At 37.5% G+C, this 22,647-nt stretch overlaps 1 protein-coding gene across 2 annotated transcripts; it reads right to left on the bottom strand.

Moving 5' to 3' along the window:
* Nucleotides 1–859: 859 nt before the first annotated feature.
* ncapg (non-SMC condensin I complex, subunit G) lies at nt 860–22,592 on the bottom strand. Of its 2 annotated transcripts, XM_056265098.1 has the most exons (23): nt 22,528–22,590; nt 22,096–22,132; nt 21,717–21,834; nt 19,815–20,021; nt 19,455–19,683; nt 19,169–19,314; nt 18,883–18,967; nt 18,245–18,440; nt 14,561–14,710; nt 14,296–14,436; nt 13,978–14,101; nt 10,428–10,517; nt 10,156–10,341; nt 7,602–7,712; nt 7,285–7,404; nt 6,514–6,735; nt 4,106–4,287; nt 3,425–3,587; nt 3,148–3,318; nt 2,862–2,985; nt 1,546–1,590; nt 1,389–1,455; nt 860–1,285 (listed from the first exon to the last, which is right to left on the bottom strand). In XM_056265098.1, exons 2-23 carry the CDS (start codon nt 22,113–22,115, stop codon nt 1,159–1,161), a joined length of 3,024 nt encoding a protein of 1,007 aa, XP_056121073.1. In that variant the 5' UTR covers nt 22,116–22,132; nt 22,528–22,590; the 3' UTR covers nt 860–1,158. The 2 variants fall into 2 exon arrangements, with proteins under 2 accessions (XP_056121073.1, XP_056121072.1); XM_056265097.1 differs by lacking the exon at nt 22,096–22,132 and having other exon boundaries at nt 860–1,455; nt 22,528–22,592.
* Nucleotides 22,593–22,647: the final 55 nt, after the last annotated feature.

The raw sequence follows: 22,647 nt of genomic DNA, 5'->3' as shown, positions 1-22,647 counted from the left end.
ATGTCATTAATTTAGGTCTCTACCAAGAACATTTTAACTGGTTATACAGCCTGTATGTTTAGTTATTTAAATACTTTGTTTGGTAGCTCTTTACATCTGTTGTTTGTTAGCAGCCTGCTGCCCTGCCCCTTGAGTATGTAAAAGGTTGAAGTTGCCCTACTGTGGGTTTAGGTTTTGAGTCACCTGAATTCATTTAGGCTCCTTGTTACAAGACTGGCTAGCATTTCTGCAATAAGTTTAGTCAGTGCTACACTGAGACCACTTTAGATGGACAATTCGATTTGTATACTGCTGAAATAAGACACTCCATCTACTACTTTAGGGCCTCAATAACCATTCAAACTAATGGAGTCGTTAAAATGATGCATTATATCTCTATACCTATGCCAACCATATGCTGGAGTAGGAGCTTGTAATGGGAATTGTCAGGAGGCCTTCTTCTGTATATAGTCTTACAATATTCAAATATGCCATTTAAAAGTTTTGGCCACTGTAAACTTGTTACCTGGTGCTAGATGTTGTACATAAACATACAAATTATGTACACACATTGTATTTTCTGTTTTTTTTTTTTTATACTTGCCTTTAAAGATTGTCTCAATCCAGAACAATAAAATCTCTTGCAAACAGATTTTGTCCTGTCAGAGTAATTGCGTTACAGTTTTAAACATTTTATTCAGGTTTAAAAAATGCATACAAATGCAAGTAAACATTTTATATGGAAATATAATATAACAACCAACTTTCAAATATTAGCTGTTATTGACATGCACCAAATTTCCAACATTTAGTTCATATTAGGATCATCATTTTCTTAATAGTCGATTATAAACGAAAGGGGTAGTTTGGTGCATTTTTAAGAGAACAGCCTCAAACAATTAAATAAATGTTGCAAAAATTCAGGAAACTCCAAGGCACTCTCTTTAGAAAGATGAAATAAATGTTAACATGACTCCTTCCCAAGGACAGCCTCTTGAGAGGTCCTGCAGATGCTGCATTCTAACAAAGACCATTTTGACATCAACCCAGGTTTAGACTAAGGAGTCAAGATTTCTTGAGAAAGTATAAAAAAAATATATAGCAGTATGTAATTTCTCAGGTAGATCTGAAGTGACTGTAGGATGCTATAAGGTCAACTTTCATCATAACTAATCCACTCTATGAACCATTGGCCTCCTGGTTCATGAGGGCAGTCAGATCCTGCTTGGTTTTCTCCAGAGAAGCCATCTTGGCACGGCGACTTGGTCGCACTGATGGAGGCACTTCTGGAACGTTCTCTTCATCACTATAGAAAGGATAAGAACAAAACACAATTGAACAATCTCAAATGTAATTTTTTTCCATTTTGTATATTAACAACAACAAAAAAGTCAAGATGTGGAACAAACCTTTCAGAGGACAACTCCACTTTACTGGTTTTCTTCCCATTTTTTGCAGTTGAAGCTTTTTTCTGGCCTGAAAAACAACAGACAGAGCTAAATACAACCATCATAAAAGCTACACCAATTTTTTCTCCCCATTTTATCAAATTAAATTAGACTGTACCTCGTTTTACACGTTTAGGTTTAGTCTCATCTTTGTTCACCACCTCTGCAAGGATACACGGATAGGTTTGTTAATGTAACAGCTACTTTATTTACTACAGGTATTAACATATCACGTCAATATTTGCAACCAGGAGTGGATTTTAAAGGGCGTTTTTACTGTTACTATATAAATATAGTGTACTGTCCATTTACAGTACTTTAATTCAATTAATCGAGAATGAACTACAACTGAAAAATTATATATTTGTTTTATAAATTAAATCATAATTTACATAAATATATAAAAAATGAGAAAAAAAAAATGTAAATACTTAAAGGGAAGCCGTGTAACTTTTTTGTTCAAAATGAATTTAAATTATTATTTTATAAATTATTAAATTATATTTAAGTTAAGTTGTTAACCAGTCAATAAAGCAATACTTCTAGTCTTACCCTGATTCACTATGGTAAGCCCATTATAAGCATTTATATTTTAGATCGGGCGGGAATGTTTTCAAAGGAAATTGCGTACAAAAGCCACTCGCCTGTGCGTCTCATCATATCCGTAAACGGAGAAAAGTTACTCTGGCTACTTTGACTATGTTACAGGCTCCTAATGGAGCCCTAAATCTCTAACCTCTGGGGAATCACCCTTTTGTTTAAAAACATTAAATAAAGGAAAAGTCTGCTGCCAAAAAGAAAACACGACAGAGCTCGTAATTAAATATGAATCAACATTGGCTTGTCTTTTTAGAGATGGCTAAAACTGAGGGATTTAAAATGTTGTAAAAGCGATGTTGTATTCAGTTTTTATAACTCAACAGGTGAGTAAGGTATTTTATTGAGCAGATCAATTGCCATATGTAGCTCTCTAACAGTTCATTGTAAAGCATTAATTATTTATTTTTCTAGTTGTTGAAGCGCTGTGCTGGAATTTGTTTTTTGTGCATGTTTTTTTGAGCAGTGGGATAATCTTTCTCTTGTTTTAGTTAGAGACAGAACCATATTTATCCGCAGTCATGGAGAGCCAAAGCACAACCAATACGATGTTCTTCCTCAAAATGCATGCAGTTTTGTTTAACCGCTAGAGGGCAAAAAGTTGCATAGTGTACTTGTAAAGATTTAAACGGAATCAACTGAAAATTATGAATCTGAACAATTACAACTAAATTAATCAAATTATCTAATATTAGCTCAACCATCAATCCTTACATAAATGAAACTAGATAGGACTAAGAACAATGTTTTATACTAATAAAACCCTTTTTATTTTCTTCCTCGGCCATTATAAATTTCTGAACTTAGTCACAGAATGCTTAGCTTGCTTGCTAGTACCTCCAGTATTGTCATCCAAGTTAAGCAAAGTTGTGTCCTGGTTACTGTCTGATTTGGAACGATCCCCATTTAGCTGGTTACGAAGCTTTTCAATAACCCTTGTACAGTACTTATCTTTCACTTCCTGTAACACACAAGATGGAAAAACAGTGATCACTTGATGGATCATAAATAATTGCATACATTAATCAAATATCCCATCAGATAGATTGGCATTCATTTCTCATCCCTTTCTGCTTAATCTGGCATTTGCATGTTCACAAAAGAGACCTAACTCCAGCAGTACCTGTAAAATGTCTTTTAACAGTAGTTGCAATTCATTGTTGGCAGGTCCAGGCTCAGTGTTAATCTCCAGCCAGCTGAGAGTTTTACAGTAGAGACGCACCTCAGGAGCAGAAACGTCTCTCAAGATCTCATTACAAACACGCACTGCCAGGGAGTCATGCACAGACACAGCCTGCATAAGAGATGTTTGATCATTTACATAATATCAACATATTAAAGTGCTTTAAACATACCCATTACTGTTGTTTCTGTAAGCGTGCATGCAAGTTCAAGTGTACCTGTACGGCAGCAGGTTGCACAAGAGCACTGGGTCGTGTTAGTTCAACAAACAGTTCAGCCACGTTGGATGCGTCTACCTCAGACAATGGAGAGGTCACGGGAGCATTGAACAGAGTTCTCATGGTTGGCAGAAAACTCTCCTCCACACACTCTTGATTTGCTCTAGTGTACAACAATTACAGGAACAACTGTAAATATCTGGCTGTGCTGTTACAACAGACTTTAATGTTAATGGCACTATTATTGTAATTCAGGTATACACGTTACATTATAGGGTTAGTTCACCCAAAAATGAAAATTCTGATATTTGATGTGTTCTATGTATGTGTGTTGATTAATGTTTATATGTGAATAAAAGGCTAAATTAAACCCATTCACCATATAAAGCAATCATGTTTCTTCAGAAGACTTGTATTAAACATCTTGCTTCATATGGATTACTTTTACAATCTCTTTATTACCCTTTGAAAAAATGTAAGTTTTGGTGGAATGGATTTTCAGTAGAGGGACTAAAAATCTCAAAATTTCATTTGTGTTTCAAAGATGAAAGTCACATTGGTTTAGAAAAACAGGAGGGTGAGTAAAAGACAATTTTCATTTTTGGGTTAACTACCCCTTTAATTGCTCAAAGCATTTACATGATTTTTATTCAGTTTAAGTAGATCTCCCTATATGTATACCTGCTGGCCCGGGCATATAACTGTAAGAATACCCCCAGGCAATGCCGTAGTCTTTGGTCATCCTCCGTTACAGGATTGTACCACAATAGCACCAGACGGGAAAGCATCTTTGGACTTAGGATTCTCCCACAGTACATCAGCTTGGCCAGACCCTCTGCCGTCTCTGTGCGGAGCTCACAGATCTGAAAAATTTGAAATAGGTTTCATTTGCTACAGCATTTGCAGTACATTTACACCATCTAGACATCATGTATAAATGGGGCACATTGTCAAAATGCCTGCCAATCAGCTCCAGCAAGATGCTAGCTTAAGGAGTTGGCAGAAAAATCACTGCATAGGTTCAACACAACATGTGAATGAAACTAACATTAACAGTTCTATCAAATAAAGGCTGTTCACAGCAATGTCAAGTCATCATGAAATCAAAAATTATTGTTTAATGGAATGCAGCAGTGTTTATTATAAACAATTTTTCCGAACACTTCAGAAAACAACAACATTTACAACATCCAGGGCTCCAGACTAACTTTTTTCACTAGGAGCACAGTGGCCCCCAAATGAAAATTTTAGGCGCACAACCAGAAAATTTAGGGGCACACACCGTAAATCAACATGCTAACCAAATATTCACATTTCTACTGATTTCCACTGTATTACTAATAAATACTTTGAATTTGAAACAGCACATTGTCATTTCTGTATCTATTATCAGTGTCACATTTTATTGTGCACTTTTGAAGCTGCAACAACAAGGTAAATCGACAGCACCATCGCTGTCATGACAGTACATTAGGGATGTGACGGTGAGGATATTTTACCACAGGTTAATCGACATGTGACAACATCGGTATCACCGGCGGGGGCTTTTAAATCGCTAATTTAAAGGCAAGCGTAAAATGCGCGAGTTTGCACGGGTATTCATAATGGTGCGGAGCAGCACTGTTTTGTTGTTGTGCCCCGAATTGGCGCTAATTTGACAACAAAACTAACATGTGCACGGCCGCACGTCATCGGGAGCGGAGCGAGCAGAACGAGAATTTTTCCATAGGAATAAACTGAAAACGCTTGCTATATTACTTGAATGGTTAGTTCATTAGCCTATTATTCTTAATGAAAAACACAACAACAAAACAGTGCAATGACAAATTCACTTAAATAGGCACTTTTACATTTTGCTTTGACACCAAATATTCCGCAGTCACCTTGTCAGTCAGCTCCTCACTCTCGTAATGAATGAAATCTGACTCCTGTTGCTGATCTGTGCGGCGACTCTTGTTCGGCTCACGATTTATTAAGCAGACATGTTCAGTTTAATAGCGTGTTCTCTAACTGGACTAAATGATTTTATAAAAATAAAATAAAAATCGACAGTGGGGGGCGGTGCCGCGGTGGGCGGTGCCGCGGTGGGGAAGAGATGTAACCTGTGTTGCTTTTGAACACAGGTAACACTGACTATCATAGCAAGCCTAGTGCTTAGTAACAAAGTGCTTTAAGTAACCTTTCGGTCATTTCACAGTTACAAACAATACTTAACAAATGTATGTAGACATTAGGGGCACTGGCCAATAACATTCCACTAGAACAAGGTAGCGACTGCAACATTCGCAGTTCATGGAGTTCATCTCCTTACAGTACCTCAACCAGCTGAATTCTTGCAGCCAGTCTTCCAGAAAATGGTGGGTTCGGGCCTTTTTCGCCACACAAACCTGACTCTAAATCATCATCCGACTGTGATACTGTAGACTTTGGCACTAGTCGCAGGTCAGAAGAATGAGTCGATAGATCGCTTGCTCATTGCTCAGACGCACATAGCAGGCTGTGATATTTGTCTCCGTCTCTTCTCACAGACGTTTAATTACGCGCGCTCGATTAGGACCCTCCCCCTCCACACATAAGCCACTTACAGTGGCCATTCCCTATCCTTGTCACACTCATTGGCCTGCCACTCATTCCGGATTCATTGATGCGCCCCTTCCACGTTTAACGTGTAAAAAAAAAAGGGGCAACTTTACTGGTCGCACATGTGCGACTGGATGTAAAATTTCACACACTCTCAAATTTTGGTCGCAAAATGCAACCATTTGGTCGCAGTCTGGAGCCCTGACATTTCTTCTCTGATGACACATACACCAGTGTGAGGGCTCCTCCCCATTTCACTTTGATATGTACAATATGGGAAATACGACCGCAACTTACATTTCATGCTGACTTTAAAAAGTTCAACAAAATAAAAAATGTACTGTCAATTCTGCTTTTGTGCAAGTACAAAACTTTTTTTGCCTCAGTCTGTTTATTACAATAGGCTTCCAAATAATGATTTATATTTTCAGCTGTTGGGTTAGATTTTACTGGTTCCAATAGTGTACCTTTAACATGTGAAAGTGCCTAAAGTGATGGATATGCAGTACCTCACTATCAAGGAATTCTGAAAGCATCCTCAGAATGCCCTGGACGGTACTCTCCTCTTCAACTTGTTGGTCAGGTTGTCCGTTATTGTCTGGAGAGTCAGGTGCCTGGGAGGTAGGAGGAGCAGACTTGTCTTGCAGGATGTTAAGGCCATTGAGCAGGAGCTGGTCAATGAGAGCTCGGAGAGCACTGATCCTGATTTTAGGCTCGTCTAGCTGTGTGATCTAAAACACACACACACAAAATAATCTCCAAGCTTTCAAGACAAAGTGAATTTGGTTATCTTTAAAGGGATACTCCACCGGTTTTTCATATTAAACTATGTTATTCCCTTAACTAAGACGAGTTGATACATACCTCTCTCGTCTCAGTGCGTGCATTTAATCACTCTGTATTACCGCAAAACTATGTTAGCACTTAGCTTAGCCCAGTGCATTAAATATGGGCCAAAAAGAGAAGCGACCAAACACTTCCTCGTTTTCCCTATTTAAACAGTTACTCGAGTAGTGTAACTCGACCTAGGCTGGTGACACAAAATAAAACGTTGCGCTTTTCTACGCGTTTAAAATTGATGACTATATTGTATGGCGGAATACCATAGCAAGTGCTTTTGAGCAGTTCGACTTTGCGCAATAATATCATCACTCGTGAAAAGTCCTCTTACCGGCTCCCGCTTCCTCTCTCCCTCCCTCTCATTTCCGTCAGTTAAGGGAATAACATAGTTTAATATGAAAAACCGGTGGAGTATCCCTTTAACACAAATGTTTAAATACCTGCAAGAGCAGCACAAGGTGTGTGTTGGCGAGGTCTTTACTATGGAGAGCAGCAGTTCCCAAACAGATGACAGCCATGTTGCGCACAGCAGGGTTAGGGTTGGACACACTTGGCAGTATCTAGGAATGAGAAAGCACTTTGAAGTTATATTCCCATAACTGCAGCTCCAGTTGAGCACTACATTGATTTGTGTACAGAGTCCAGTAACCAAAGTGGCTTGTGATAAAAGTGCCATGCAGACCCAAGTTTTTCCTATACTGCAGAAAAGCAGGAAATGGTTATTAATGTGAGTGCTTTTATGAATGAGTATGAGTACCAGTGACTCTATAAGAGCATTCATGGTAGGGCAGATTCCTCTCTTGATGTTCATTTGCTTGAACAACCCGGCACACATCGTCAGACATTTCAACAAAGTCTCTGGATCACTCTGGGGAAAATACACACATGACATGTGATTACAGTATGTGAGATTATATTTAAATTAAGCACTTAATGTAAGGCTTAATATGTACATGCACGTTAATGGTGTCAACTATGCCATAGTGTTCACCTAAAATGTGACACCAAGACTCAGGCCATTCACACGACATTTGTTCTCACACTTACACGTCTTAATAGGTTCATTTATGACACTGATCGAGCAATTCACTAACTAACTTATGCTCATATGATACAAGTTGAACAAATTGTAATACAACAACTTTCCACAAAAATAATTCCAAAACCAATTCATGTATACTGTGACTGATAGCATAGTGATAGACAAAGTTAAAATGGACAATTATCTAATTAGCAGATATTTGTCAGAAGACCTATATTTTAAAATATAATTTATTACCGTGATGGCGAAGCTGAATTTTCAGCATCATTATTCCTCTGCACTCACATGACTCTTCAGAAATCATTCTAATAGGCTGAATTGGTGCTCAAATAAGATTCTTATTAAAGGGATACTCCACTTTTTTTGGAAATAGGCTCATTTTACAACTCCCCCAGAGTTAAACTGTTGAGTTTTACCGTTTTTGAATCCATTCAGCCGATCTCCGGTTCTGGCGGTACCACTTTTAGCATAGCTTAGCATACATCATTGAAGTGGACAAGACCATTAGCATTTCTCATTAAAAAATGACCAAAGTGTTTTGATATTTTTCCTATTTAAAACTTGACTCTTCTGTAGTTACATCGTGCACTAAGACCGACGGAAAATGTAAAGTTGCGATTTTCTAGGCTGATATGGCTAGGAACTATACTCTCATTCCTGCGTAGTAATCAAGAAACTTTACTGCCGTACTATGAGAGCAGCAGGCGCAGGCAGTTAGTCCCGGTCACGTTGGAAATTATCGAGCTGGGGACTATTTTCAGGCGCTGCGTCATATCATTACGCCTGCTGCTCTCATGGTACGGCAGTGAAGTTTCTTGATTATTACGCAGGAATGAGAGTATAGTTCCTAGCCATATCAGCCTAGAAAATCGCAACTTTACATTTTCCGTCGGTCTTAGTGCACGATGTAACTACAGAAGAGTCAAGTTTTAAATAGGAAAAATATCGAAACACTTTGGTCATTTTTTAATGAGAAATGCTAATGGTCTTGTCCACTTCAATGATGTATGCTAAGCTATGCTAAAAGTGGTACCGCCAGAACCGGAGATCGGCTGAATGGATTCAAAAACGGTAAAACTCAACAGTTTAACTCTGGGGGAGTTGTAAAATGAGCCTATTTCCAAAAAAAGTGGAGTATCCCTTTAAAGGGATAGTTCACCCAAAAATGAAAATTAGCCCATGATTTACTCACCCTCAAGCCATCCTAGGTGTATGACTTTTCTTTCAGACAAATACAATTGGAGATATATAAAAAAAATGTCCTGGCTCTTCCAAGCTTTATAATGGCAGTGAATAAAGGACCAGATTTTAAATTCCAAAAAACCACATCCATCCATTATAAAAGTGCTCCACATGGCTCCGGGGGGTTAATAATGGCCTTCTGAAGCGAATCAATGCGTTTATGTAAGTAAAATGTCCATATTTAAAACGTTATAAAGCTAAAATAACTAGTTTCCGACAGACGGCCGTACGCATCGATTTACAGTGAAAGAGTAACCCCTAAACTGATGTATTGACTAACGCGGAAGCGGAGAGGATAGAGCAAAACAAAACTGACATTTCTTCATTAAAAATTCTTGTTTTAGACTTCTCATTCTGAGGATTTCGATATAAGAGAAGATGAGCTTGAGGCTGTTGCCCTGCCCTATTTGTTTGAACCGCGAAAGACATCAAAGCTTGCGCTACTCCTACATTGCGTCAGGGGTTACTCTTTTGGCGTAAGTCGACCTGCATAGGCCTTCTGCCGGAAGCTAGTTATTTTAGTTTTTAAAGTATTAAATATGGATATTTTTCTTACAAAAACCCAATGCTTTGCTTCAGAAGGCCTTTATCAACTTCCTGGGTCGTATGGATTACTTTTATGATGGATGGCTTTTTTTGGGGGGACCTTTTTGGACAAAATTAGGAACGCCATTATAAAGCTTGGAAGAGCAAATTTTTAAATATAATTCCGATTGTTCATCTGAAAGAAGAAAGTCATATACACCTAGGATGGCTTGAGGGTGAATAATTCATGGGATAATTTTTATTTTTGGGCAAATTAACCCATTAATAATAACAGTTGAAAACAGATGTGCTACTAAAATATTTTTGTGGAAACTGATGCTTAATTTTTCAGAATTCTTTGAATAAAAAAAAAGTTTTATTTATTTGAAACATTATACCATCCTAGGTTATTTACTGTAACTTTTTATTAAAATGTAAGCTTGCTAAATAAATGTATTATTTAATTTTTTCAATGTATGTGAGTGTCTTTGTAAATTAGTACCTTCTCCACACGCTGCTCCTTGATATTTTCAGAAGGCTGTGAAGCCTCCAGGGCGAGCTGGTTCTTGAGCTCTTCCAGCTGAGAGATGGAGTCTTTCAGCTCAGCTGCACGACTGAAGTCCTGACAGCTGATGCAATCTTCTAAAGTCTGCTTGGCCTCCATTATCTGCACTCGCACCTCAGCTAACTATAAAAAAATATTTTAAAATGATGCCAATCTAATGCATTAGGTTGATGCCATTAGGTATCAGTGGTTTATGAAGTTTTACTCACTCTAACTTGCTTTCTGCGTTTCTCATTCTCATCCACAGGTTCAGAGATGGGAAAAATGGGCTCTCTCACATCAGAGATTATTTCAGCAACCTGATTAAAATAACCGCACACATACAAAATTAAACCTTCAGTGAATTGCTGTAGAGACACTTGACTGCATAAATCAGCAGATCTCAAAGGCCACATTTACAGTCAACCAATTAAATTTTTTTCAGCCAACTGCCACCGATAATTCTTGTTGCATGTTTGAAAGACAATTGAATCAGATTTTTTGTGGAACCCAATTTAGGCCAGTTTCAACGTAAACAGACAAAGAAAAGGACATACTCCATCTGAGAGGACTACACTGATTAGGGTTGTAACTTTGGCGATAATATCACGGTATTATGGTTATCATGTCGTGCACATTTGTTTATCTACGGTATTGGGGGGGGGGGGGTAATTAATTAAAACGGTATTAATTCTTTCCTCTTGACTGCTTAAACTGAACTTGCTCCACCCACACGTATAGCAGTAAAATATCAGAGACAGAAGCTGTTATCTCTAATCTACATCCCCGTCGAAAAAGTAAAAATTTGCAGTATGGAAATACTTTGGATACAGAAAATACAAACGCGTGGTTGTCCTCGAGGATAGATATCCAATTTTGAAAAAAAGGTGGATGCAAGTGGCTGCAAAAAGAGGAAACACGAACATGTTCACCTATATTCCATCCCTCAGTGCAGATAAAGGTATGTCCCATTAATAACTTAGGTCATATGATTTCCACAATGCAGAGGGAAACCCCTTTAATCCAGTCGTGAAAATGGAATTTACAGTATAATGCAGATGTCACATAAAACACATGAATTGATGGACGGATGAATAAATCAAAAGTAGAGATGTACAATAGATTAAGTCGCGACATGGTCTGTGGATGTTAAAGAGCAAAAAGACTGCTATAATCTGCGTGTCTCTGTGTGAATGAGCTGCACAGTTTTGTCTACTACATACTCAAGTATGCGTGAAGACCTCATGGTGTTTTCAGCATCTGCCAACTCACAATAATGTGGACGAGAACACATGAACATATCCAGAGCTGCTCTGAGAGAACGCTTAATGAGCATTATCATTTTATTGGAGAAAAACCAGCCAAATTTGCTCTGAAACGGTCTTCACTAAAACCCATCAAAATAAAAGTTTGGTTTAACTTAAAGAAATTAAAGGGTAGGTACACCCAAAAATGAAAATTTGCCAATGATTTACTCACCCCCAAGTCATCCTAGGTGTATATGACATTCTTCTTTCAGACGAATACAATTGGAGTTATATTAAAAATGTCCTGACTCCTGGCTCTTCCACGCTTTATAATGGGAGTGAATGGCCGTTTCTGTTTTTTAGTCCATAAAAGTGCATCTATCCATCATAAAAGTGCTCCACATGGCTCCGGGGGTTAATAAAGGCCTTCTGAAGCGTAGCGATGCGTTTGTGTAAGAAAAATATTTTTAAAAATGTATAAAGTAAAATAACTAGCTTCCGGCCAAAGGAACATTCTGATTACACTTAAGTCTAAAGCGCAACTTATGCGACGCACTGCTGATATTTACGCTACACCATGACGCACTACGCTACTTCCGAAGTCACAAGTTGCACTTTAGGCGCAATCCGTATGTTCGTTTAGCCGGAAGCTACCGTATTTTCCGCACTATAAGGCGCACCTTCAATGAATGACCTATTTTAGAACATTTTTCATATATAGGGCGCACCGGATTATAAGGCGCATGAGATACTGCAGTCAAACGTTTGACTGGGTTTGCGTTATGCATCCACTAGATGTCAACAAATGTCAACAAAACAGTCAGATAAAGTCAAACTTTATTAAGCGTTCTGACAACTCCGTTCACTCCCATGGTAACGTTGTTCAAACGTTAAAGGAAAACTCCGGTCAATTTTAACACTGAGCTAATTTTTTGTAAATTTGGAGTGCTGTCAGTACAGATAACAATGACAAAAACCGGTGTTGCCTACACCGTGTTATCCTCTTTTTAAAATTTGCACCCTGTTGACTTAAACGGGACAAGTTTTAAACCTGCTTTTAGCCTCTTAACAACCTTAATGTGTCATTACAAGTGCACAGCCATGTGAGTGAACACGGTGAATCTGACTGCAGTAAATGTGAAAGATATGAATAAAAATGATGTTTATTCAGCCAGCTCACATACCCGTATTTTCTTCCTGTTTTCGGTCGAAGTCCACAGTAGGCGATTGTCGAGTGCGCACGCGCGATCATTGGTAACTAAGCAACAGTGGAGACTCAGACTGTCAGCTGTCAGCCGATGACGGTGCTGTGTGGTGTTCTGAGAATATCAGCTCAAATGGATAGTTCATCCGAATCAGATGTTGAACACACGGAGGAGGTTTGATCGCGCGCGCGCAAACTCGACAATCAACTACTGTGGACTTCGACCGAAAACAGGAAGTAAATACGGGTATGTGAGCCGGCTGAATAAAGAGATTATTCCTGCCTTCGTGAAAGCTCGGATCACAGTTGAGACTGATATATCAGCCCGGCGCTGTCTCCCCATCTTGGTGAACGTGTGTTCACCATCCATATATAAGGCGCTCCGGATTATAAGGCTTATAGTGCGGAAAATACGGTAGTTATTTTACATTATAAAGTTTTAAATATGGATATTTTTCTTACACAAACGCATCGCTACGCTTCAGAAGGCCTTAATTAACCCCCCAGAGCCGTGTGGAGCACTTATGATGGATAGATGCACTTTTATGGACTTTATAATGGGAGTGAATGGCCGTTTCTGTTTTAAAGTTTGGAAGAGCCAGGACATTTTTAAACATAACTCTGATTGTATTCGTTTGAAAGAAGAATGTCATATACACCTAGGATGACTTGAGGGTGAGTAAATTATGGGCTAATTTTCATTTTTGGGTGCACTATCCCTTAAAGTACTAGTATGTACTATGAAGAAGTAGGTTACTATTGTAGAATAGAATGTACTTCTCAAAATAATAATAACAACACCACCACAATTTATTTAAACATTAGGGATTTCATTTTTTTGTATGTTTTAATTTATCAAATCTTTGTTGTGCAGCACTTTCCATTTGATTACATTTTAAAACATTAATTTGAAATTTTAGTTTTACGCATTAATTTGATTACTGCCGGTTTTTGTAATATTTTTGAATAAAATGTTCTAAATAAAATACATTTCATTCTTAAAAAGTTGTTCCAATCATTAATCGATTATTAAATTGAATTGATTATATGTTTTGGATGATTCAAAAATAATTAACAAAACAAACAAATGGTTTCAAGTTTGTTATAGTAAAGCATTTTTTTAACCAAAAACCCTCTTTTCATTCATTTAACTGTCCTTTTAACTGATGATAATAAGAATTGATTGTTTAACAATTTTCTGAGACAGTTATCATACCATGAAATTCTCATAACATTACAAATCTAACACTGATACAATCTCTGGCTGCCACAAACAGAAGATTTTTTTTTTTTTTTTTTAAAGAGTATGATGTTCTCACAAGGACTGACCATTTGAATTTTCTGTGCGTCATCTCGTAGAATGCCAATCAGTTTCTCCACCAGCAAACCTATCAGAGACGTGGGTGTGTTGGGCATCACAAGGATCTCCTTGAGCACTGCTACCATGCGCTTCCTAGAACAGTTCATGTGAAGATTAAAACTTTAATAACTAAATTTGCAGTTAAAAAATACAACAGACTTTTAAGGGTGTTTAAGTTACACAGACATAAAGGGAGGAAACGGACCATCAAAAACTAAAGATAATAATAGTCTAAAATGTTTATTCTACATTGATCAGTAAGAGATCAGAGTACTGAGAACTCAGACCTGCCACCTTCTTCAGAAGTGTCAAGGCACCCGACTAGCAGAATCAGCTGCTGTCCAACAAACTCTTGGGTCATCACCATCTCAAGCTGTGTCATATCAGCTCTTTGCTCCTCAGACAGCGGAGTAATGCTCTTTAGATAACTGAAACAAAAAAGCTTCCTTATTTAGCTGGGTTATCATTTGCAAATGTTAAGTGTTTAACTGAATTCAAAAAGAAAATTAAATTAAAAGGGTTACAAGAAACAAAAGTGTAGAGCATATTCACCTGTATAGATACTCTGCAAAGATGGCCGCCTCAGGGAGTAACTTCTCCAGTAATTCCTCACCCTCATTTCCTTTACTCTTGACAAACTCACACAACGCTCTCCAGTACAACACATTTTCACATGTTAGGGAGTCCACAGTAATTAGTTTCCTGTACAAAGAGATATACACATTTAAGAAATGAGACTAATGTTGAAGATTGCCCAAACAAATACTAGCAGGCAGTGTGTAGCAACTCGTAACTTAAAGCATAATGTAATAACTGCACTAGTGTTGTCACGATACCAAAATTATTGTTTCGATACCGATACCAAGTCAAGAATTGCGATTTCGATACTTTTTCGATACTTTTCCTGAAAAGGGAGAAACACTCTCAAATATCATTGCTGTGCTTTATTTTAAAACTGGGACAACATTCCAATCATAACACACTAATAAATGAACATTTGAACAGCAGATAGGCTATAATAACCATTTGAACAAAATATGAAATATGAAAAATATAAAAAATAAATTAGAGCAATGACATTCAAGGTAAAAAAATAAATAAATTTAGCAGCATTATCTCAGTTATGATAAGAAACATAAGATTTTATCAATATCAATGCCACTGACGATTCTGCTTATCGATCCGATTCTTTAACGATTCTCTTATCGATTCATGATAGCATTGTGTGGAAAAAAGTAGTCATATGCTTTTTCGGGGGAAAAAAACAAGTGTTTTATTTGTTTTATGTAATTTATGTAATAAATGAAACCTTATTACAAAGTGTTAACGATTAGTTATACACCGATTCAGACAGATCAGTTGTTTTAACCATTCATTAAAACGAATCGGTTCAAATGAGTCATTAGTTCGCGAATTGGACGTGTCATTATCGGACGTGTGCGCGTTAATTGTGTGATTATCCAGGCGGTTACATCCCACTGTCATCACAGAAAACATTTCATGACTGGATAGTTTTTTTCGTTTATTTAAAGTGTGGTTTATGTCAGCTGAATGTGCGGAACGATTCAGAGAAGATAAGGCAACGTATTTTACCACAATTTACACCCAGCGGTAATTCAGAAAAAAAAAAAAAAAACTCCGAATGCTCCACATGAAACTTTAGTCTCCCGACCTTACCATCGTGTCTAATTATTTTGATTAATATGTGCGAGGGAGAGAGAGAGAGCAAGACAGCGCTTAGTTTTGAGACGGTGAAGCCTTGTTTATACTTTTGCCTGGCTCCGCAGAGAGAGAGAGAGAGTGCGCGCGCGCGACCGGGGCTCGCTCACTCTCTCTCTCTCTCTCTCTCTCTCTGCTCGTTCAGTTCACGCGCCCTGTCACACGCGCATGAGGAGAAAAACACAGACGTCCATAGGGAGGCACTGGAAGCGTGCGTTGCACACACCAACATGCAATACTCTCTTACAAATCTGGAACGCGGTCATTCTTATAAGTATCGATACTAATAAATTTAGGTATCGTGAAGTTTTTAATTTCCGAGTATCGCGATACTTTTGAAGTATCGGTGCACCGTGCAACACTAAACTGCACATTACATTATTAAGTGTAATAATCAAAGTTTACAGAGTACAGACATTTTAGTCAGTAAATAGTAAATATTTAGTTGGATATTTTGTTTGGTTATACTTTTTTTTTAAATGAGTATATATATATATTGAGTAAAATAAATATCTAAAAGCTCATCTGATATGGGTTTTTAATATCCAGTACAGTTTACCACTACTTCTGCCATTAGTGACTGGCAGACCCACAATGGATTTTCAAACTTTTCAAATTTCTTATGCCAAATATGGGAAAAACTAGCAGAATATTTATGGTAACAGTTGCTTCAGGGTTTCTGCAGGCATCTTCAAATTAAATGTAATGCTTTTTAATGCCATTTTCTTTTATTTTTTATGTCATACATGATCCATGACTAACCACAAAAAATTAACTTGGGTAATCAAATGTTTTTCTGTGATTAACCGCAATTAAAAAAACATTTTTGTAGGTTTATATTTAGTTTATATATTTTATAATGTATTCATTTCACAGTTATTCTCCAAATTAGAACCAACATAAAGACAATACATTTCAAATACTTGTTTAATGGCATCTTTTTATGAATGAAGGTCAGTATCACTGACTACGTTTACATGCAGCCAATAACCCGTTCAAAACCAGGATATTAGCAATAACCCGGTCGCGCACGGCCATGTAAACACCGGCAAAAACCCGAATATGCTCATATCCCGGATTTTAAAAACCGGGATATGATACCTGGGGTACCCCTTTTCTAACCCGAATTTTTGGTCATGTAAACGCGCATCGGCATATCCCCATAGTGATTTGTGTTCTGCGCATGTTCTATTCGCAAGGAATCTTGGTCTTTTGAGTAGAGGAACTTCTCGGCGCATACAAAAACCTGCGTGCAGTATACCGGAAGTAAACATGGCGAGACGCAGCACAGCATACTTTTGGAGCGAGGTCAGTACCAGCACCAAAGCGCAAACAAAGGCGATCGCTATCTGCCCCGAACTATTCATTATCCGCGTGCTGCTGCCATTGTTGATGTCTTTGGATACAGGAAGAAGAATCGGAAATGACGCATAATGCGTCTTAAGGTTGTCCGTACGTCCAGACGCTAACCGCGCGTCGCGTTTACATCGGGATATTGCAATTCCATGTATACAGGAGAAACTCTCTCTGCTCACGCATGTAAACGGGTTATTCCTAATGTTTCAGAAACCCGAATAGTGACCTTAACCCGACCATAACCCGAAAATTGTCTGCATGTAAACGTAGTCACTGATACTAATACAGCTATTGATGTCTGGATAAAAATGATGGACATTTGGCATAATTGTGTGCGTTACTGTTTGTTTAAGCGTGAAAGAGAACTGTATTCTGGCGCGCGTCTTTCTATGCGTCGTGTGTTACTTAGAAAGGACATTCACAGGCAGCGCGGTCTCTTTTCTCGTCGCGCTTGAATGGTTTAAAAGCATTTGCATGAATAAGAGCGGGATCATATAATGTAAAACTAGCCAAAGGATGACAAAAATTAACGGATGCTGCGTTAAATATTTTAACGCGTTAAACTGTCTTCCGGCCACTTCTGCTGGAATTTGCACTTTCCCATTTTTCTGGTCTAGTTTTATTCCTGTTATTCTGTAGAAAATGCCCGCATCACCTCCGCATCACGGCAATTTTAGTCCGGCTGGAAGCAATTACCAAACTGGTTCTGCGTTTATCACACTACCGTACATATTTTGCGACAGCAAATAAAAATGATTAATTATGAAGGCTATATTCAAATAAATTGATTATATAAAATTCTTCAAAACTATATCTACATTTTTAATGCCTGTAGGATTAAAATGTAATGCTTTTTAATGCCATTTAAGGCCTTAATTTTCACAAAATCCATTTAATGACTTTTAATGCTTTGTAATGCCCCGCAGAAACCCTGTTGCTTGAATGCAGCTGAAAGTACTATGCTTCTACTGATAGCTGAAAGCAAAGAACAATGAAAATAATAATAATTAAAAATTTGCAATAAACCTTTTCCAAGATGTCAAATGGACATACAAAGGGCAGGGCATGTGTACGTTTTTAAATTTTGGTGAATTGAATTATGGTGCAAAACTACAGTGACTGAAGTATGCTTGTTCTGGTGTTTAGATTCAAGTAACTGACCTCTCATCCAGCCTGATACCATTCTGCAGGAGTTCATCAGGGTTTGTTGCCATGGAAAAGATGGCATGTAAGGTAGTCACTGCAGTTTCTGCACAGTTCTCTACATCCAGTTTGTGCAGCAACTGCAAAACATCTCCCTGCAGCAAGCGAAGCCAAGCAGGCAGCAAATGGGTCTTGATGACCTCCTTCACTGAGTCTAAGGGAGATGGACATGATTTGTTTATTGACTTATACTGCCCTGTCAGCAGTAAATATAATATAAGATATACAATTTACAAAATTCTAAGATAATCAAGTATAAGCTTAATACAAGACAAAAATTATAATATGCATTCAGGCGATACTTTGCCAAATATTTCTAATAAACATGTTTGTTGTCTGATATTATCATAGGCACTGCAGTAAGATATGTTTGATAGTAAAATGATTTGAAAGGGCAGACATAATGAGGTGTTTTCCTTAATAGTAGAAACATGTGTGCAAGTCTTTAATGGCCCAGTTGTCACCTAAAAAACAACTTGTTTGTGCCTAGACTTAGAGGACTATGTTGTTAGGAGACAATGCACATAAACTCTAATACATGCATAGTTGTTTACAACTGGAGACAATTTGATCAACAAACACCACAATGTCCTTACCTGCAGTGTCACTGAGGCCTTCATGCAATAGACTCACTCTCTGAGCGATGCTCAGAGCTCGAATATGCACTTTCTCTGCCAGTACCTGAGGCACATACATAAACGCATCATATTTATTGCATACACTACCGTTAAAAACTTTAAGTTAATATCTTTATTTTTCACCAATTATTTATTAAATTGATCAAAACTGACAGTAAAGACTTTCACATAAAAAAACACTATTTACTAATTGTTAACTTTCATTGCAGGTTAGTCAATTTGGTATTTTCTTAGACATTTTTACCTGATAAGCAAGTTTCCTGACTTTCTCTTTGACGTCTCGGGTGCGCTTGTAGATTTTAGAGAGTGTAGCAGCCGAGGGAGCGATGCAAGACAGCACAGCACGTCGAACCTCTGGGTTCGAGTCATTTTCCAAAAGCAGAATATAAGCTACAAACACACAGAATTAATCACATTTACCTTATTTAAATTTACATTCCTTGGAGATTCATGGATCAATTTTGAACGTTAACATTAAGTAGGGATTGTAGCTGAATGTCTGTGAGTGAAAGTATGAGCATTCAGAGTACCTTTAATAGTGGGGCAGTCTGAGTCATTGGGGTCCTGAAGTCTGGCCAAGGCCAGTGCTGCCTGAATCCTGACATTAGGGTATTTGTCTGTTACTCTGACCAGCATGGCTTCATGGATCCTATCACATAGATCATCATCGATCTGAGCATTCTCACTAAGACTGCCCAGCAACTTATTCGCCAGCTGACAAACACGAAACCGCACAGCATGGCTGTTTGCACCGTGAGACTGAGGGAGAGAGAAAGACGGTAAAGAGGTGGATAAGACATTGAATGAAAACAAAGGTACACTGAGGTATGATTTTTTTTTTTTGCCTGCTCTTTTTCCCCCAACCCAAATGTCTACATGAGTGACACTACCTCCAACAGGAAGTTGAACAGAAAGTTCAAAAACTCAGTGTCATCTTCCTCCTCCTCCTCCTCCTCATTAACAGGCGTTTCGAAACTCGCAGCAAACTTAGTGACAAAATCAATGATATTCTCCACTGCAGGCTCTCGGGTGTAAATGATCATGGCATACTTCAGGCATCGGATGAACTCATCATGGAATTCGGACTTATCTTCCAACTACACAGAATTAAAAATGACCTAATTTAGAAGATTGTTTGATGTGTCAGACAACAGGTTAGAAAAATTTCCCATGCACCTACACTACCTTTCAAAAGTTTGGGGTTTGTAAGATTTTATGTTATAGGATTAGTTCACTCAATGAACATTTCTGTCTTTAATTACTCACCCTCATGTCGTTCCAACTGTGTAAGACTTTTGTTCATCTTCAGAACACAAATGAAGATACTTTTAATAAAATCAGACATTTCTGTCCCTCCATTGACAGCTACACGACAAACTTTGAAGCTTCAAAAAGTTCAAAAAGAGATCATAAAACTAATCCATATGAATTGAGCAGTTTAGTTCAAATTTTCTAAGACACAATAGCTTTATATGAACAGATTGAATTTAGGCTTTTATTCACAAATAAACATCCATCATCTCACACATAAGTTGTGGTAAACAGAAGCTCAAGCATGTTTGCTTTACGTGCAAGAACCAAAGAGGTTTATTCTCGTGTGTTACGCAGGACATTTGAGCTTCCGCATAAGGTTTGTTCAAGCGGGTCAAGAAGGTTAAAGGGATACTCCACCCAAAATGGAAAATTCTGTCATCATTTACACACCCTCAAGTTGTTGCAAACCTGTATGAGTTTCTTTCTTCTGCTGAACACAAAGGAAGATATTTTGAAGAACGATTGGAACTTTGGCACCATTGACTTCCATAGTATTTTTTTTCTACTATGGAAGTCAATGGTGCCAAACAACTGTTTGGTTCCAATCGTTCTTCAAAATATCTTCCTTTGTGTTCAGCAAAAGAAAGAAACTCATACAGGTTTGGAACAACTTGAGGGTGAGTAAATGATGACAGAATTTTCATTTTTGGGTGGAGTATCCCTTTAAGCTTCTGTTTATTGTTTGCTGATCAATGTTTATATTTGAATAAAAGCCTAAATTCAATCTGTTCATCTTATAAGGCGATCAAGACAAGTCTCATCAGAAAATTTGGACTAAACCGCTCAATCCATATGGATTAGTTTTCAATCTCTTTATGAATTTTTTGAAGTGTCAAAGTTTCAGTTGAGTAGCCGTCTATGGACGGACAGAAAGCTCTCAGATTTCATCAAAAAGATCTTAATTTGTGTTGTGAAGATGAAAGAAAGTCTAACAGGTTTGTAGCGACATGAGGGTGAGTAAAATATGACAGAATTTTCAGTTTTGGGTGAACTATCCCTTTATTGAACGGTCACTTATAACCACCAAGGCTGCATTTATTTGACCAAAAATTTAGTAAAACTGTAATATTGTGAACCATTATTATAATTTAAAATAATAATATTTTCTGTTTTAGTACATTTTAAAATTGTATTTATTCCTGTTATGGGAAAGTGGATTATTTAGCAGCCATTACTCCAGTTTTCAGTCCCACATGATCCTTCAGAAAACATTCTTATATTCTGATTTGGTGTCAAACATCATTACCAATGATGAAAACAGTTATGCTGCTCAATATTTTTGAGGAAACCATTATACCTTTTTTCAGGTTTCTTTGATGAATGTAATGTTAAAAAAACAATAGCATTATTTTGAAATAGAACTTTTTTTTAAATCAATTCAATGCATTCTTCCTGAATAAAAGTATTAATTTGTCAAATACTGACCCCAAACTTTTGAACGATAGTATACATTATAAAATTCACGTATTATGCTGCACCTTATTATATCTGGTCTTCAAACTGGCAACAAGTTTCGCCTTGTTATTATGAGCTTTCTGTGCGCGACGGAAAGCCTCTTCAATCTCCAGATCAGCGTCTCCAGGCATGGTGATGTTGCTAAAACACAAAAACAAATTACATGCCAGCCTGCATGTGAATGAATGATATTTGATATACGTTTACAAATCCAAAACACCCATGGAACACCGCACATTGAGGACATGCGCTTAAACATGTAACGTTAACTTAAGTTATTTTGTTTTTTATTTGTTGTAGCGTTAAATGTTAATAACACACTTCACAGGTTATAGATTAGATAATTAGTCACAACAAATGTCGGGTAACTTTAACTCAGCACGACAGAATCGTTAACGTTACCTGATCTTTCCTCCACCCATTGGACACTTCTAATGATCTAAATAAAAAGTTATTCATTAAATAAGCTAGCATAAACGACACCGTACGATGTATGTTATCCCACATCAAATCAAACACATGAAAAAGAGCACTGATGAAATGCTTGGATTACAATTCAAGTTACCTTAATAATTTGGTAAGTTATTAACAGGTAACGTTAAGTTATTTGTTTTATAAAATGAGCGACACCGCCTCGATAAACTGCTAACGTTAGCCCCGACAGTTAACTTAGATGCTACTGCTAGCAACAACACAAAAACATGTCGAACTAAGTTAACTCATACTTATAATTTTAACAAATACAAATTTATCAAAGCATTCGTCCTTGCTAGTGTATATGCTTAAATGTTCATTTTTGCTCAAAATGTTATTTCATCCGCGACGTAACGTTACCTGAAAGAAATCTTTAAGAGACTTCTATCTTGTCCAACGGTGAAAGCGCCACTTTTCAAAATGTGCTCTCGTCTCGCGAGAGTTACGTAGAACCGCCTCTTTCCGTCCCTGGCTGTCAAT

This window comes from Rhinichthys klamathensis, unplaced genomic scaffold (assembly GCF_029890125.1).
Source record: "Rhinichthys klamathensis goyatoka isolate OS25496 unplaced genomic scaffold, OSU_Roscu_1.1 h1tg000229l_1, whole genome shotgun sequence".
In the NCBI taxonomy this organism is placed as follows: Eukaryota; Metazoa; Chordata; class Actinopteri; order Cypriniformes; family Leuciscidae; genus Rhinichthys; species Rhinichthys klamathensis.
This window is presented reverse-complemented; position numbering and strand designations above follow the sequence as displayed.